Source organism: Ranitomeya imitator, chromosome 3, assembly GCF_032444005.1.
Source record: "Ranitomeya imitator isolate aRanImi1 chromosome 3, aRanImi1.pri, whole genome shotgun sequence".
NCBI lineage: Eukaryota > Metazoa > Chordata > Amphibia > Anura > Dendrobatidae > Ranitomeya > Ranitomeya imitator.
The window spans coordinates 129,204,226-129,223,861 of NC_091284.1; the positions used below are offsets into that span (position 1 = coordinate 129,204,226).

At 42.0% G+C, this 19,636-nt stretch overlaps 1 protein-coding gene across 3 annotated transcripts in view; it reads left to right on the forward strand.

The window, feature by feature from the left end:
- The window catches only part of METTL27 (methyltransferase like 27), a 130,491-nt gene extending 114,683 nt beyond the window's left edge, over positions 1–15,808 (forward strand). For all 3 annotated transcript variants that reach the window (XM_069761433.1, XM_069761434.1, XM_069761435.1), the window contains 3 exons: positions 6,273–6,408; positions 13,281–13,373; positions 15,502–15,808. In XM_069761433.1, the coding sequence (XP_069617534.1) occupies positions 6,273–6,408; positions 13,281–13,373; positions 15,502–15,731 (459 nt within the window). In that variant the 3' untranslated portion in view covers positions 15,732–15,808. The remainder of the gene's footprint in view (positions 1–6,272; positions 6,409–13,280; positions 13,374–15,501) is intronic.
- Positions 15,809–19,636: the final 3,828 nt, after the last annotated feature.

The following is a 19,636-nucleotide window of genomic DNA, read 5'->3' on the forward strand; positions in this document are numbered from 1 at the left end:
AACCTCAATCCCAGTCTCAAATCACTAACAAACTAAAACCAGTTTTGCCCAAGACTATCCCTGTATTGCGCACCATCCATCTTCCCCTAGACACGAACCATTTTCCCTGCCAAAAAGTATGATGCTGCCACCACTATGTTTCACTGTGGGATGGTGTTCTTGAGATGATGAGCTGTGTGATTTGGTGACATAGCGTTCACCTTGAAGACCAAAATGTTCAATTTTGGCCTCATCTGACCACAGCTAATTCCTCCATACATTTTTGGGGTGTCTCCTACATGTCTTTTGTCAAACACAAAACAAACCTTACAAATTTTGAGTGAAGGCTTTTAAGTAAATTCTTTTTTCTTCCCTCTCTTCCATAAAGGCCACCTTTATGGAGCGTATGGTTTATTGTGGTCGTATTGTCAGATACTCCAGTCTCTACTTGGGAACTCTGCAGCCCCTTCAGGGTAACATTTGCTCTTTGTGACTCCTCTCTGATTAATGCCCTCCTGGTGATGCAAGTGAACTCCTGTAACTAAACATGACAATGACTTATGAACGTAATTGCTTGTACCAGAAATTTTTAGAGGCTACATAGCAAAAGGGTGAAAACATATGCACATGCCAATTTTTTATTTTATTTGATCCCATCAATTTAATTTATGCCTATATTTTTCTCACTTCACCAACTTAGATTTAGTACAATATAATGTAACAAAATAGGTAAAAAGCCAAGGGGGTGAATACTCTTGCAAGCCACTGTATACTAAGCAGCTCGGTAAGTGACACATTGCTGGAATTAGTCTTTACCCCTAAATATTATGCTGCTCTCAGATTCCGGGGGCAAAACCCTTATGACAGATTCCCTTTACCAATGACTAACTCATCTCTCTGCCATTTTTGTGTTCTATGAACTGCTTTCTCTTTTTTTTTTTTTTTTTTTATGAAAATCCACTGCATAGAAAAATAGATGTAATGACAATATGTTAGCATCCCATTTGTAAACTTGCCTGCAGTTCTCCTACATTACATCCCAGTTGTGATGCTTTCCTCATGGGGTGAACACATCTGTTATTAAATGTACCCTTAAACTAATACCAAATTCACTTCGCATCTGCTATGAGGTCAGTAAAATTACTACCATGCTAATATATACATATACGTGATGGAATGCCTCTAATATCCCTTTTCCTGAGCATAGGTTTAATAATAAAGTAAGAGAGCATCATAGTATTGCATGTTGCAAAATTACCTTCTCGCCTACCTCAGCCATAATTAATGCGAAGGAGCTGACCTCCGGTTCTTGGCAGTGGCCACTGTATAGTGATTGGAGGTGTACTTGTCAGCTCCATTCAGTGTTTATATACAACCATAGCTAAAACCAGCTGATCACTGGGGGAGAACGTCTGTCGGACCCCCATCAATAAGGGATAGGTCATCAGTGACACAGGCTTACCTAAGGTTTTGGTCGAGTTGGGGGGACTTCTGGGGCCTCTAACCAGGTATCCCTGATTACAACTATGGTGGCACATCCTAATGGTGGATGTAGGAGAACCTCAGCAGATGTCCGGGCTGTTACTGAAAATAATCTCTACAAAGACCAACACTGATATTACTGCCATATGGTGACCATACCATATAGTGATAGATACCGGTGCTGCAGGACATATGTGATTACAGTTCTGTTACAGATAGAACGTCCTGAATAAGTTACATTCTGATGGAATCATTCACTTTTATTTATTTTTTTTCCATCTGGCCCAGACCGCCCTAATGTCTCCAGCCAGGACTTTCTGCAGAGATTACAACAGACACATTTGACTTCTCACATTTCCTGCACCGTCTCCATCTATTCCCAAAATTCACAAACTCCTCATGTGCTGAAACCCCAATACATATGTGTCCCTATTACTGCACCTACTGTGTGGTTCTGTGTGCCATCTAAATAATAAAACTCCTCTATAATATAGTAATGCCAGGTGCAAGTGCCCTAGAAAACAGTGCCCATATTTTGCCCCCTAGAAAGTAGTAATGCCTTGTGTGCCCCTTTGACAGTCACAATAACTTGAGCTCCTCTATAACAATAAGTGACCACTTAACATATAATAAAGTCCCAAGTCTCCCCCCCCCCCGTACAGCTCCCCTATACAGTGTGATGCTCTTATACACAGTATAATGCCCCCTCACTGTATATATATTGACCCCTCCTTTCTCAGTAATGTAATAATCTATCTTCACTGATAAAGATTTTACGTGGGTTAATAATGCTCTCTCGGAGAGCTTTTCTTTGTCTAGGGGCACTAGACAGGGCTGTCCTTTGTAACCGCTGCTTTTTGCCCTGGCGGTGGAGCCCCTTGCTGCCAAAATAAGAGGGTCCCAGGAGGTGAGAGGTTTTATGTATGGGGATTCAGAAGACAAAGTAGCGTTGTATGCTGATGATATTTTGCTTTTCTTGGAGAACTCGGAGGGGACCCTGGTTAGGGCGGAGGCCATCATTGAGGAATTCGGGAGCTATTCGGGCCTAAGGATCAACTGGGATAAATCTAATATGATGTTGTTTATGGGATGGTGAAGTAAGAAATACTTCTACAAAGCTGTGGGTAGTTGATAAATTTAAATGTTTGGGGATCCAGATTACTCTCCCTTTAACCAGCTTTGAAGAACTGAATTTGGCACCACTTTTGTGGAAAATACGCACTAAAATCCAGGCGTGGAAAAAGCTACACTTATCGGTAATTGGTAGGGTAAATCTTATAAAGATGATTGTGATGCCGCAACTTTTTTATGTGTTACACAACTCCCCTATCTAGATATCGCAGAATAGATTTCGTAGGATTAGATCCTTGTTTGGTGAGTTGATCTGGGGAGGAAAAAGCCCCAGATTTAAACAAGAAACCCTACAAAGGCTCAAGACGGAGGGTGGGTTGGCACTCCCTAATTCTTGGTTGTACTTTTTGGCGTCCGTGTCAGCATTTTAGGGGATGGGGTGAGGAGTCTAGTGGGGCGCGGATACCCTATAGCCTGAAGACACTGATTGGGCTAAAGGTATTGAGTGAGTGTCTGGAGGGTGGACATTTCCGGGAGAAAGGTTCTAAATTCTGCACTATTAGGCTTATTCATAAGGTTTGGGATAAAGTAAAGGGAATTAGGGGAGTAAGGGCACTTACTAGGTTTTCACCCATCTGGAATAACTGTTTTTTACAAGAGTTAAGACACATGTCGGGATTCCATGTTTGGAAGGAGGCGGGTATTTCTCGGATGGGACTAATTTTACACCGGGGTAGAATTAAGAAATTTGAGGTACTGCAGGAAGAATTCCTATTCCCAGACTCTGAGGTGTATCAGTATAGCCGCATCTCTCATGCGTTTCGGGCACAGTGTAAGAGAGGGCCTGTGGAGATACAGGTAGATCTCATGCTGGATTTTATTCTTATGGGAGGTGGCACGAAGGGGGCGATCTTGGGAATAAACTAATTCCTTCTATTATCTTTCTTAGAGGGGCACCCTATTAATGCCCCTATTAATGCCAGAGCGATATGGGAAAATGACCTGGGGGAGATCGACAATGACCGATGGGACTCCATATTGGAATACGTACCCAAAATCTCAATGAGTGAGCCTGGGAGATTGTCGCAACTATTTGTTATCCATAGGGCTTACAAAACTCTGGACATGTTATTCAAGGCTGGTCTGAGACCTAATTCAGAATGCCCTAGGTGCTCTCAGTCCGAGGCGGGTATTCTCCATATGATGTGGCAGTGCCCCAGGTTATCCTCCTTTTGGATTGTGGTGTTGAACAAAGTGGGACTGTCATATAACTGTTCTATACCGCGAGATCCCTTGGTGTGTGTTCTAGGTTACGTAGAAGAGATTGTAACTGACAATTTGTATAAAATGGCTATTGCTAGATTGCTATTTATTGCGCGAAAGTTGATCGCCAAGTTGTGGATTAGGGAAGAGCCACCAACAAGAAGAGACTTTCTGATGCAAGCGGACTATATTATTGCTTTGGAGAAAAGGATCTACTTTAAGAGAAACAAGATGGACCTCTTCCACAGGTTGTGGAATCCTTGGCTTGAGTCAATTTGATTTAAGGGACTTAGTTCGTGTTCCTTTTGTCCTCCTGGGAGCGTTATCGATATGCCATCTTCCTTTTTTCTCCATGTATGATGTAGAAACTGGGGCGGCTCACGTTAGGTCTCTAAAGGGTGGAGGGGAGGGGGAGGTGGGAGTTTGGCTTGGGGTTAAAATGTTTTTCAAAAAGTAAAATTTATGTTTACTGTTTACAGTAATGCAATTTCCATGTGTTATCCTTACTGTTCAATAAAAATATCTGATTTTTAAAAAAAAAAAAAAAGATTTTACCTGGGAATTTAGAATTTTGAATGTCAAAATAGCTGTTCAATATCCTAAAGAAAATATACCCATGGTTGTATAAGGTCTTAAAGGGGTTCTCCCAAAATTACAACTTGCCACCTATTACAGAATGGGACATAAGTGTCTGCTCCCTGGAGGCCCCACCTTTTGGGTCCACCACCTGTCAAGAGAATAAGGGTCTTGTTCCTAATTTGAATGTCCATAGTACTGACAAAGCCAAATACTGTACTCCACTGTCTATAAGACTGATTGAGATAGTGAATAAAGTTGCGGCGCCCCAGTGTCCTGGTCGTCGCAGTGATGTCATTATCCTTTCAGAGGAGAAGTGATGTCATGTCTGAAGGCAATGAAAGACAACCACATTCAGGTATCACACACATGCAACATGTTCACACTCCAGACCAGAAGGGGGAGCTCTAAGCCTGTTTAGGGTGAGCTCCCCTACTTACATCCTGATCTGGAGGGAAAAGGAGGACAGTTCCTGTCAGGCAGACAGAAGGAGAGGAGCTCTGCTGGCATGACGTGCTGCAGGTCCTGGGAAAAGACACAAAACGGTGAACATACTGCAGACAGTGTGCAGGAGAGCAGAGCACAGGGGAGAAATACCAGAGGCCGGCAGGACAGTCCGTTCCAAGTTGGCTGCCCGACCTTAATACCTAAGAAGACACGGCAACTTGTGGGGGTCGGGGCGTCTCTAGTGTCCCTATAAACAAGCCTCAGGCCATCAGTCATATGGGTTTGTCCTATCCACACCATCTGGGGGACATAGAGGAAGAAATGACATCTAGAATATCTACAAGAGTTGCGAGGACCTTACCGAGAAGCTCAGCAGGGAGGTACTACAATAAATTAAGAAGCGCTAGAAGGAAGGCTACTGATTTCCACCTGGATAAGGGAACTCTGGAATTGCCTTCAGATGGGCCGGACTCTGCCTGCCCTGTTATCTAGCGCTCTGGCCTGAGGATACCATCTGAAGTCTTCAGTAAGCAAGGTAAAAGACTGCAACCCTGTCACCTCGTTCTTTACTGCACCTTGCCCATATATAAACTCTTTTACTGGACACCCCTGAGGGCCACGGACCGGGTCAGCCACCGTGACATCCCCCGAACCACAGGAACCGTTGCCACAAGTATTCTAGGAGTGATACCTTTATTGGCTAACCAGAAAATGTTTGCAGCTTTCAGAGCACAGTGGCTCCTTCTTCAGGTATAATCTTGCCTGAAGAAGGAGCCACTGTGCTCTGAAAGCTGCAATAATATTATTTTCTGGTTAGCCAATTTTTCTGGCTAACCCCCTTACCACAATACAATTTGTTATTGTATATCAAGTTTTAAGTAAAAAATGATACAACATTCTGATATACAGATGTAGCGAAGCTTAAATTGACAAGACTTGTGCACTATGGGTATTGTAGCTGTTTGTATAGCCAGTCACTATTCACTTTATAAAAGAGCAGACAGCACTAATAGAGCTACGTGGCCTCAAATTGGCCCTTACTAAATAGTGTTCTCATTATTCAACACTTACAAGATCTCTGCTCAATGTCAGCAGATGGAGACAACTAGTGGCTCAGCCAATACATCCTCGTTCCTTCGCTTCTTATTATGCCATGAAGTTTCCTTATTTACAGAAAACCCTTAAATCTAATTTTCTACCAAATAATTATGAAGATGTTCAATGAGTTCGACTCACCCGTTGTGGGTGTCACATCTTCAGGGTATTTATTTAGCCGTCTGGGAGTTTCTGGAGGTAAGTTACATTTCAACACATAATCAGTGTTCATTTATTGGGGATTGGCTGTGATACAATGCTTGAATTCATTTTTGGTCTTATTTACCGCAAATCATTACAATAAGCTTATTATAGTATAATATACCTGGCCTCAGCATTTATTTAACTTTTCTTTCCAGTTGCAGCGCTACGGCTTTAACTTGTTTCATGGTTTGGACGGCAGCGCAGGAATGCTGGAAATTGCTAAGAGGAAAGATTTGTATCTGGAGCTGAAGCAGAGCATGCTGGGACAGGAACAATTGCCGTATCATTCTGGTAAAAAAAAGAAAGCGTTGTAGAGAGGTTAAAGGAGTTATTAGAAACTTTAAGATTATCTATCTTTAGTGTAGACTGTCGTTATCAGAAAGGTTGAGTACCCCGATCAATCAGCTGTTAACCCATTATCTACCAATGTCCTTATTTTGGGACGCCTATTCTTTAGCTTCTAGCAACTAAGATTTTATAATTTTTATAATTGGGTCCAATTTTTTGTGTTGTGTTAGTAAAATGAATGTTTTCAAAATAGGAAATCATGTCATTGTCATTTTTAATTGAATATTGTGACGCCCTTTTCTGAGAAATCCATACTTGTAAAAAATTTAATTTGGCAAGTAATGGGTTAAGCTAATCTGCGGAGATGTAGTCAGACTTTTATTTATTTTTTATTTTTTATTGGTGGTTTATTAGTTTTTAAGTCCCACATAGGCCCTTTAAGAGAGAACCTTTATGCAGGCTGTGTAGCTCCAAATGGGTCTTATGGGCACAAGGTTTTCACATGGACATAAAAGATTTTAAGCCCCTACACTGTTCACTAGACTCCATGTATGGAACTGTGCTAATGGTTTCAATTAACAGCGATTTAGAGGAACGCTCTGGGGAGCGGCGATTTAGAGGAATGCTCTGATGATCACTTCATTCATAACAAATTAGTTGGACAGCAATAGGTCCATAATGTTATAATGAAGGGGCTGTCTTTCATCTGTGTCAACCACCGTAGCCCAACATTTTCCAATTTGTCCACAACCAACAAGGGGAGCACCAAATTGTTGAAGATTTGCCCATCAATGGCGATTTATTTTGCTCTCTGATCAGAAAGCACCTATAAAATATTGTAATATTACCGTGAAAAAAAACTTATAAAAATATTACACAGTTCAAGCGACCCTCTACCCTGGGAATGAAAATTGGCTATAAATTTCTCATATATACAGCAGTTAGTATTTTTTATTATTATTATTATTGTACCTTTATTCCATGGTGCTTTACAAGTGAAAAATGATACTGCTTGTTGTCCTTCGTCCGCCTCCTCCATTGAGATCGACATTCTGTTCCAAATGCCCCTTCCCCTTTAATGGTACAAACATCTCTGCTCGCTGTTATCTGCTGCCTATCATCCTGCAACCTTGCCTATAATGTACCTGCTGAATGTTTGCTAAATTCATTTGTTGCATTGTATTACTTACTGCTGTACATCCATGCTGGGGTCACAGGAGATATTATCATGTTCAAGGTGTTAGAGCATATGGTTGCAGCCAGGCTCAGTGCCTTTGATTATGTAACCTCCCCTGGGGTGTTGGCCAATTGCTAATTTATCCCGAATAAGGACCCACAATCCCTCTCACCTGATCCTTTATTCAGTCCTATAAATTTAGTAGCATCTTAAGGGGTGCACGCGTGTGGGGTCAGGCACGCGAATTTCTGCAGCAAAGTATTACGCAGCTAAGCATAAAGACGCCGCAGTTATTTCAACGGCAGTTAGTCATAGCAGAAGTCAGGACCCCACTCTGCCACTGTCTCTTTTGGGTATGTCTGCTGAATAAGCACTTCTTATTACTTGGATCTAGCTTTTCTATTAACCCATCTCACTCCTACACCATGTTTAAATATGCCCTTACAGTGTTTGCTCCACTAATCGTCTCTCTCCTTCACTATCACAAACCCCAGCACTCTCTAACCTAATAATCATCTCCCCTTCCCTCTTACCTCCCCACCTTACCTCCTCTACTGACCTGCTCCTCAACCTCAAGTCTGTCCTAAGAAATCAAAACAAGACGGCCACTGTTTCTCCCACCTGCTCTCCCTTTCTCTGCTTCTCCTCACTGCTGGCAACATATATCCCAACCCTGGACCCCCACAGCTCATACCTCCCATTACTACCCTCTCCTATCGCTCCCTATCTAATATGAACTACCGCAATCTTTCCAACATAAAACCCGTGCCCCTGACTCCCACCCCCCTGCTCCCTCTCTCTGGAACACTCTGGAATGCCCGCTCAATCTGCAATAAGCTTCACGTGATTCATGACCTTTTTCTCTCTCGCAATCTTGCTTTCCTTGGCCTCACAGAAACATGGCTAACACCGCCTTCCCTGCTGCGCTGTGTTACGAAAGCTTCCACTTCACCCACACCCCGGCAACAGACATGGTGGAGGAGTGGGTCTTCTCCTTTCTTCAAACTGCACCTTTTATCCAATCCCACCTCTACCCTCCAATATCCTCCCCTATTTTGAAGTCCATTTTATCCGCATCTACTCTCCCTCCAACCTCCCAAGTGGCCATCATATACCGACCTCCAGGCCCGGCCACTGCCTTTATTGACCAATTCTCCACCTGGCTCCTTCACTTTCTCTCTGCTGACATTCCCACCATCATCCAAACTTCTGTCCCTTACTTCATCCTTTGGACTTACTCAGTGGTCCTCCACAGCCACCCACACAGACGGACATACCCTAGACCTGGTCTTCACTTGTCTCTGCTCTCTATCTAACTTCACCACCTCCCCTCTCCCTCTATCCAACCACCATCTGCTCACATTCTCATCCCTGTCCTCCTCACCGTTCATCCCTGTCCTCCTCACCGTTCATCCATGTCCAGCAACATGCGCACCCCGGCAGAAACCTTGCACACCTAGACGCCCACACACTCTGACTCCATCCTACCACTGGCATCCATATCCCCACTCCACGACACAGACACTGCCACTGCTTTCTACAATGCCACTCTCGCATCAGATATTGACACGGTTGCCCCTCTCATCCATGGCAGAGTGCGACGTATCAATAAACAACCTTGGCACAATAACACCACTAAAAAGCTCCGGCAAGTGTCCAGGGTTGTGGAGCGGCGTTGGAAGAGAACACACTCGTAAGATGACTTCACTGTATTCAAACAAGCAACACTCGCTTTTAAATCTGCTCTCACCTCTGCTAAACAGGCCTACTTCACAACCCTCGTATCTTCCCTATCCTACAACCCCAAACAGTTATTCAAAAACTTTAACTCCCTCCTTAGCCCCCCCACTGCCCCCTACAACCTCCCTCATCTCTGCTGAGTACTTTGCCACACACTTTAAAAATAAAATCGACCAGACGAGGCAAGTCTTCATTGTTCAATCACCACAACCCCTTTTGTATACCGGATCAATGCCCAAACCCCATAACCTCCCTATCCAACATCACTTAAGGGGGGCTTAATTGTCTCCTCTCCAAATCGCACCACACCACCTGTGCGCTCGAGCCCATCCCATCTCCTCCCCAACCTCACCACCACACTTATCCCATCCCTAACCCACCTCTTCAACCTATCACTAACTTCTGGCACCTTCCCTTCTGCTTTTAAACATGCCACAATCACGCCTATCCTTTAAAAAGCCAACCCTCGATCCAACAGCTATGTCCAGCTATCGCCCAATATCGCTGATCCCATTCGCTTCCAAACTCCTGGAGCAGCACGTCCACGCTGAACATTCCTCCCACCTCTCATCTAACTTCCTCTTTGACAATCTACAATCTGGTTTCCACCCCATCACTCAACTGAGACAGCCCTGACCAAAATCACTAACGACCTACTTACCGCCAAAGCTAATGGACAATACTCTGTACTCCTCCTTCTAGACCTGTCCTCTGCTTTCGACACAGTTGACCACTGCCTCCTACTACATATCCTCTCCTCCTTTGGAATCAAAGACCTCGCCCTATCCTGGATCTCCTCGTATCTTTCCAATCGCACATTCAGCGTCTCCCACTCCCACACTACCTTCTCATCCCACGCTCTGTTCTAGGACCCTTACTCTTCTCAATCTACACACTTGGCCTGGGACTACTCATAAAGTCCCATGGATTCCAGTACCACCAGTATGCCGATACCACTCAGATCTACCTCTCTGGCCCAGACGTCACCATTCTGCAGTCCAGAATCCCAGAGTGCCTATCAGCCATATCATCCTCCTTCTCCTCTCGCTTCCTCAAACTCAATGTGGACAAATCTGAACTCCTCATCTTTCCTCCACTCCATAGATCTATCTTACCTGACCTATCTATCGCAATCAATGACATCATGCTTTCCCCAGAACCAGAAGTCCGCTGCCTCGGAGTAACCTTCGACTCTGCCTTGTCCTTCAAACCGCACATCCAAGCTCTTTCCACCTCCTGTCACCTCCCAGCTCAAAAATATCTCCAGAATCCATCCTTTCCTCAACTGTCAATCTACTAAAATGCTTGTGCATGCCCTCATCATCTCCCGCCTTGACTACTGCAACATCCTTTTCTGTGGCCTCCCTGCTAACACCCTTGCACCTCTCCAGTCCATCCTTAATTCTGCTGCCCGACTAATTCATCTCTCTCCTCGCTACTCCTCCGCTTCCCCCCTCTGTAAATCTCTTCACTGGCTCCCATTTCCTCAGCGTATCCAGTTCAAATTACTAATACTAACCTACAAAGCCATCCATAACCTGTCTCCTCCATATATCTCTGAACTAATCTCCCGATATCTTCCCTCACGTAATCTCTGTCCTCCCAAGACCTCCTTCTCTCCTCCACACTTATCCGCTCCTCACCCAACCGCCTCCAAGACTTCTCCCGAATATCGCCCATCCTCTGGAATTCTCTGCCCCAACACGTCCGACTATCAACCACATTCGGATCCTTCAGACGGAACATGAAAACCCATCTCTTCAGGAAATCCTACAGCCTGCAATGACCCCGCTGCATCCTCACCACTACCGAAGCTACCGCCTCACCAATACCGGAGCTCCTGCAACCCTCAACCTACTGTCTCCTTCCCCATAATCCTGTAGAATGTAAGCCCGCAAGGGCAGGGTCTTCGCCCTTCTGTATCAGTCTGTCATTGTTAGTTTGTTTACTGTAAGTGATATCTGTAACTTGTATGTAACCCATTCTCATGTACAGCACCATGGAATCAATGGTGCTATATAGATAAATAAATAATAATAATAATAAAATGCTTCAAGATGTCCACCGCAAGGGGTATGGGAGCGGTAAAATGGTAAACCTAAAACATGCCGTTCCTACTCTGTGAGCTAAAACAAGGCATGGTGAGGGCATGTTTTATGTTTTATATGGTTCATACTTACTGCTGTTCTCTCCATGACACTACAGAGGCTATTTTGAAAGCAGGAATCAGCTGGAGGCAAACAGAAGGCACCAGGTAGATATAGAAGTACAGGTCCTTTAAAGCCACCAAATAGCTTTAAGTATTCTAAGGCAGGGGTTACTTGGACACTTACTGTATGTAGTATGACTTTCGGTAACTGCTGATAATGGTAGACAATTGGAAACTTGTGCTCCAGCCTAATATTCCCAACATTAAGATGTCATGTACATAGAGCCCCTTAGGATCCATGCTTAAAGTAGTAGGTGGTCAGTATGCCGATGTGACCTATTCTTCCCTAAAAAAAATTAAAAAAAAAGAAAAAAAAGTGATGTAATACAACTACTCATGGAACACGATCAGTTTTTTTTTTTTTTTTTTTCTCTGTCAGATTCATACCTTAACTTCTGTATTTAATTAAAGGTATAAAAAATACATATGGTCCTATAAACTGGTAGCATACAAATTGCAATTACTCTCAGTGGTGTATATGCGTTCTTAGGGAGTAATTAAAGAAGATATAGTGGGTGTGCAGAGAGCCACAGAAATATTTCGACAAAATTGCATGGCGTACATTTATGATTTAGGCCTTTAACAGACAGTAGATCAGTGTTTCCCAGGTCCGATCCTCAAGAGCCACCAACAGGCCATGTTTTCAGTATTTCCTTAGTATTTCACAGGTGATAATTGCATCACCTGCACAGGCAAGAATTCCATCACCTGGGCAATACTAAGGAAACCCTGAAAACAGGACCTGCTGGTGGCTCTTGAGGACCGGAGTTGGGGAACACTGCAGTAGATCCATAGTATGATAACGGTGCTGCTGAACGATTCCCTGTACAAACCTGCAAAAGTGATGAGCGAGTATGCTTATTATTCGAGTTTCTCCGAGCATGCTCGGGTGGTCTCCGAGTATTTCAGCGTGCTCGAAGATTTAGTTTGTCACCGTAGCTGCATGACTTGCGCCTGCTAGACAGCTTGAATACATGTGGGGGGTTTCCGGTTTGTTAGGAAATCCCCACATGTATTCAAGCTGTCTAGCAGCCGCAAATCATTCATCTGCGTCGACATAAACTAAATCTCTGAGCATGCCGAAATACTCTGAGTCCACCCGAGCATACTTGGAGAAACTCTAGTAACGAGCATACTCGCTCATCACTAAACCTGTACACATTTTGATGTGTATGTTCTGCAGCGTTGCAGTAGCATTTCCTCTGTGTTTAGGCTTCAAAATCTGAATATATTTCATGATAAAATATTTTCGGAATTGTATTGAATTATACAGGGTGAAATCCACAATGAATTCCACACAATGAATGGACAGACTGAGGATTGGAAAATCCAAACCGCAGGTCAATTTACGTTTGGAAAATTTACCCAACGCGTCAATGAGATTTAAAAATCTCAATAACTTTTATATTCGTACACTTAAACCCACACAGAAAAATCTGCCCCAAATATGCACCATCTGATGTATGCCACTATGCATATAATGACCTATGTCTATAGGTTAAAAAAATATACACTACATGGGGTACTTTTTTGTTGTCGTGTTTTTTTTGTTTTTGTTTTTTTTTTAACTAGATGGCTCTGAGTAGAATAGCAGGCTTAATGCATCCTTACAGATGGGAATGAAATTAACTATTCAAATGCTCATCAGGCTAACCATATGTCTTGACTTTCAGATATTTATGCAATAATGAGTATCAGACCATGATGCAATGAAATTTACCAATAACTTTGCACCTTGTTTGTTTTCAGATAATTATGATGCAGTTATTATAGTAGGAGCCCTCAGTGATGGACAGGTCCCGGTATCGGTAATTCCCGAACTGATTCGTGTCACAAGACCAGGTGAGAGTATAGATACTAGGGGCCTGACTCCTTAAGTATTGCGTTGTACACATCAATCTAGTGAAGTCATTTCGTGAGTAGGATGCTTCGAATTTATTAACATACACTCTACTTGATGAATTTGGCTCATCATCTCCGTGCCATGCGTCTGCTTGCAACACACCAGAAAACTTGGTAGTCTGGAACTTGGGTAACATTTGCAATGAGTTATGCCAAGAAAGTGGCATAATTTTCCTTAAGTGACTGAGTGGGCGCTGCTGCTCCCCATTTTGCTCATACACCGCCTACTTTTGTACTGGCCTGGGTTGACAAGTTTACCTTTTTCTTTGATGTTTTGGCCTGTAATTACAGATGTGCCCATCCTAAATCATGAGTTTGAAAAAGTTATACAATTTTTCATGACATAAATTCAATATAATCTTTTACCATCCAGCAAAATGTTTATATGCTAAACGTGTGAGCCTATTGGTGACAGATATGCCATGGATGACATGCCTTTCCAATGACATCACAATCTTTGGTTACCACTGAGGCTTGAAATTGGCTGCAGTGGTCAGGTGACTGAAGAACAGTCATAATTTCCTGTCCCAAAGCTTCCTATGGACCACTGGATGGATTCATGCTGGTGATGGATGCAGGGAAGTTGATTCTTTTGAGTATATCTCACATAATTATGTAAAACCATCCCTGCTGTTTGTCTATTTTTAATAGGTGTATGTGTATATCTAGCTGAATCTCAACCTTTCCAAAACTGAACTTCTGCGTCTGCCAACTACTAAACTCCTTAAATCTGACCTCTCCCTCTCCGTGGGTGGCACCACAATAACACCTAGGCAGCAGTCTGGGTGTTATGTTGAACATCAATCTTTCCTTCACCTCCCATATACAAACTCTTGCCCACTCGTGCCGCTTACACCTAAAGAACATCTTTAAAATCTGCCTCTTTCTCACAATGGAAACAACAAAAACCCTCACTGTTGCCCTGATCCACTCTCTAATTGACTACTGTAATTCTGTATTACTTTGCCTCCCCCTCACTCGACTTTCCCTTCTGCAGTCCATCCTTAATGCAGCAGGCAGGGTCATCTATCTGGCCAATCGTTACCCAGACATTTCCGCTTTGTGCCAGTTATTACACTGGCTGCACACACATTATAGGATCCACTTTAAATTCCGTGTATTCACCCACAAAGCTCACCACAGTGCGGCTCCCCACTACATCTCCTCCCTCATTTCTGTTTATCAGCCTATCCATTCTCTATGACTAACATCCACACTAATTGGCATCTCCCACTCCCGACTCCAATACTTCTCCCGAGTTGCACCAATTCTTTGGAATGCTCTACCCAAGAAATTAGGACTAACCACAACTTACACAGTTCTCGACCTCCTTAAAAACACATCTGTTTAGGGCAGCCTATCACGTTCCCTAATCGAAGTCCTTTTTATATATAGCCCATTAACTATTTCTCTGAACATAATTCTTGATCAAACTGCACCACACCCAAAAGCACTACAAATATTGGTTGGTGACCAGCATGTGCAGCCTTTATCTATCCCCTGTTCCCTCATGATGGCTGGACCTCATTGTAGACTGTAAGCTCTTACGAGCAGGGTCGTCTTATTTTTGCGTTAGGCTTTTGTATTATCTTTATATATCACATATGACTTGCATATGGACCACTCAAATGTAAAGCGCTGTGGAATATGTTGGTGCTATATAAATAAAGAGGTGTGTGTATGTATATGTGTATATATATATATATATATATATATATATATTTATATATATATATATATATATATATATATATATATATATATATATATATAGTATGTATATAGCTCTCCATACATTCACTATGATTGACAATTAATCTCACATGTGGCAAGTAATGTATGGGACTGTATGTAACGTAATGATCAAAGTCCTACATACGCTTCTGCATAGTAATACAAACTGGGTATACCCCATTTTTTTCTTATTAACTTACTTTTGTGTAGTTGATTGCTGTACAAAGAACCTGAGGAGGTCATTAATAAAAGACTGTAATTTATTATGAAACATATACGGTACTTAATATTTCAGCCCCACCTTAAACAAGACTGTTTTTCTGCCCTTGTGTAGGTGGCTTTGTGTGCATGACCACACGTAGCAACATCTCCAATTTGCAGTACAAGGCTGAACTTGAAAAAGAAATGGTGTCTTTGCAAAGCAAAATATTGTGGGAACAAGTCTTGGTACAAGAAGTGGAGCAGTGGGAGAAAGCTACGTCAGACAAGGAGATTACTCAAGAAACTGATTATATCCCAGGCGTCATATATATTTTTAGAAAAGTTACCCCTTCCTGTCACTAGTTAATTGTACATGAGCTACCATACATATGATGTTACCTTTTATTGAAATTGTTCAATAAACTGTTATTCAATAAGCTTATATTTTCTTTTGCTAAGTCCCAAGGACTGATATTCCTTGTGTGCAACTGCACAGATGCCCAATATTCATGGGGTGCCATTGTCATGTTTAGGGTTTGCTTACACTAGAGTATTACACAGACGAGTGCAGTGGGGGGGAAAATAGCATTACACTCTGAACAATGTTAGTCAATGAGTTGGTGCAGATCTGCGTATTTTTTTTTCTTGATCTGCTGTATTCAGCTTGAGAAAAAAAATCGCAACATGCTGCGAGTGGCCACGTATATCAGACAAGACTTCCCAATGCAAGTCTATGGGTGTGAAAAAAAAAAAACGGATGGCACATGGACCATGCATATGGTGCCCAATTTATACAAATCACAAAGAAAAAGTACACAGGATATTCAATCATCCCATGACAGGAAGTAACCTCTTCAGGAAGTGTTGGCACCTTTCCCAAAGTGGTTTTGTTTTGTTTTTTTTTTCCCCAGGCCAGAACATACAGTTGTGCTGAAAAGTTTACATACCCCGGGCAAATTTTTGCTTTCTTGGCCATTTTTCAGAGAATATGAATGATAACGCCAAAACCTTTTTCTCCACTCATGGTTAGTGGTTGGGTGAAGCCATTTATTGTCACACTGTTTTTTTTCTCTTTTTTAAAATCCTAATGACAATCCAAAACATCCAATTGACCCTGATCAAAAGTTCACATACCCCATTTCTTAATACCGTGTATTGCCCCATCTAACATCAATGACGGCTTGAAGTCTTTTGTGGTAGTTGTGGATGAGGTTCTTTATTTTCTCAGATGGTAAAGCTGCCCACTCTTCATGGGGAAAAAACCTCCAGTTCCTGTAAATCCCTGGGCTGTCTAGCATGAATCTCGCACTTTAGATCTCCCCAGAATAGCTCAATGATATTGAGGTCAGGTGACAGAGATGGCCACTCCAGAACCTTCACTTTGTTCTGCTGTAGCTAATGACTGGTCGACTTGGCCTTGTGTTTTGGATCATTGTTATATTGGAACGTCCAAGTATGTCCCATGCACAGCTTCCGGGCTGATGATTGCAAGTTTGCCTCTAGTATTTGCTGATCACATGCTGCATTCATATTTCCTTCAACTTTGACCAAGTTTCCTGTGCCTTTGTAGCTCACACATCCCCAAAACATCAGAGATCCACCTCCGTGCTTTACATTAGAAATGTTGTTCCTTTCTTCATAGGCCTTGTTGACCTCTCTCCAAGTGTAACGTTTATGGTTGTGACCAAAAACTTAAATTTTGGCCTCATCACTCCAAATTATCTTGTTCCAGAAGTTTTGAGGCTTGTCTGTTATTTTGCGTATTGTAGGTGAGATACTTGTGGCATTTGAATAGTAATGGCTTTTTTCTGGCGACTTGACATTGCAGCTCATTTTTCTTCAAGTGCCTCCTTATTGTGCATCTTGAAACAGCCACACCGAGAGAGAGTCCTGTATTTCAGCTGATGTTTTGTGAGTTTTACTTTACATCCCGAACAATTTTCCTTACCTTTTTAGTAGCCATGCAAACAAATTTGCATAAACTTCTGTGCATGCTATCAGGCCAAAATCACCAGGATATGTGAACTTTTGATCAGTCATTTGGATGTTTTGGGTTGTCATTATGATTTAAAAAGAGAAAACACAGTAGTTTGACAATAAATTGCTTTACCCAACCACTAACCATGAGTGGAGAAAAAGTTTTGGTGTGATCATTCATATTCTCTGAAAAAAAGGCCACGAAAGCAAAAATTCTGCTGGGGTATGTAAACTTTTGAGGACCAACTGTACATGCCTCCATGGAGAACAGCAGAACATGTCTTGGCAAATCAATGTTGAGATGCTCCTTGTCCTCGTACAAGAGTGTTCTGAACTATGGGACACTAGTGACTGTGGGTATGCCGACAAGGTGAAGTGGATTGTGTCACGGACCTATATATATGCCGTAAGATAAACCAACATTACGATGCCATCCCACGGGATGTCCAAATTGGAATTGGTAAGTTGTTTGTTTTTTTTTTTTTCTCAAAAAAAGTATTGTTTCCTACCCTCATATCTGTCCCACATATGATATATTGAATACCATTATATCTACTTCCAGTTCATTTATAGGCATTGATTTTTCCCACTGTACCTAATGCCACATCCAACATCATGCAACATGTCTAACACACTGCACATACCCTGACATGTGCAAGCTTATTGTACTGATACTTACCAAAGACCTTCCTATGTAATTTGTGGTTTTGCTAATCATAACTTCTCTATATAATGTTGCACATTCCCAAATTACCAATTACGTATTCTCTTCCTTATTTTCAGACCGGTAATGTAATTTTTTTTTTTTTCAACACTGACATGCCAAATTTTGTAATTGGAGCAATGCATGAGCAGGCAATGTGTCAACTTATAAACAAGTTACAAAAATGAACTCATATTCTTCATAATTTGCAAATATACACAAACTCCATTGCAGAAGGCACAAACCCTTTTGCATGTTTGATATGTGGCTTTGTTTCAGTCCTGAGCTTGGCTATCTTTGTATTGTACCCATTCCAGTGACTGATGTGAAAAGATGCTGGCATAGCTACAGGGATAAGTATCGGAGAGGGCATCAGCAGGAGGGAGAGTCAGGAGGGGAGAGTCTTTTTGAGGGTGCCATCTGTATATGGAGTGGCTTAGACTGTAAGTTCAATCCTCTGTGCTGTTTCCAATTGTGCTTTGTCTATTATTTGTACTGTGAGGACAGAACACCGGTACACCGATCTTATTGTTGTGTTTATTGGTCAACAAAAAAAAAAAATTTTTCTGGTGTCCAAAATATTTTAATGAATTTGGGGTATTTTTGGGGTGCTGATTCTGAATATGCTATCAGTTTTGCCAGATTGGCTCAAGTTTTTGAGATTTTTGGTATCTTATTTATAGCACTTGTTGGTAAATGCGACGCATCATCTCATTAATTTCTTTGGATTAGTACTTGAACTGAGCAGTTCTCAATATAGTTTTGTGTTAATTAGTGTTCTAAAAGTTTGTTCATAGCTTGATTTTTGCACTAACTTTATGTTGTTGTCTGTTTTCCAGTGAAAAGCATGAACTCATCAAGAAGAAGTTGTCTTAACGATCCAGACTCATTCTGTTACATTTGTGGTGAATACACACTGCCAAAACATAGAAGAAACATAACAGACTTCGTCAAAAAAGTGTATTTTGCCTATTTTGGGGTTATGCTTGGGGACCAAGACAAGTTTTGGGCACCACACATAGTGTGCAAAGCATGTATCGAATTATTACGAAAATGGAGCAAAGGACAAAGAAAAAGCTTCAAATTTGGTGTTCCAATGGTGTGGAGAGAGCAAAAAAATCATCATGATGACTGTTATTTCTGTGCAGTGCAAGTGCAAGGATTCAATAAGCATAAGAAACGAAAATGGGAGTATCCTAACATGGAATCTGCAAGAAGGCCTGTCCCTCATTGTGAAGATGTGCCTGTACCTGTGTTTACCATGTTACCTGACCTTCCCCCACCTGATGATGATGAAATGCAGGGTATGGAGCTAAACATCAGTTCTGGAAGTGAACTAGAATAAGAAGGAAGTTTCAGAACACCTACGCAATTTACCCAAGGAGAGCTCAATGATCTAATAAGAGACCTCAACCTCTCAAAAAGTGCATCCGAACTTTTAGCTTCAAGGCTAAGTGAAAAAAATTGTCTGACGCCTGGAACTAAAATTACATCTTACAGGACCAGAGAAGAAGCACTTCTTTAATTTTTCTGTGAAGATGACCTACTTGTATATTGTAAGGATATTCCTGGCCTGATGCTGCAAATG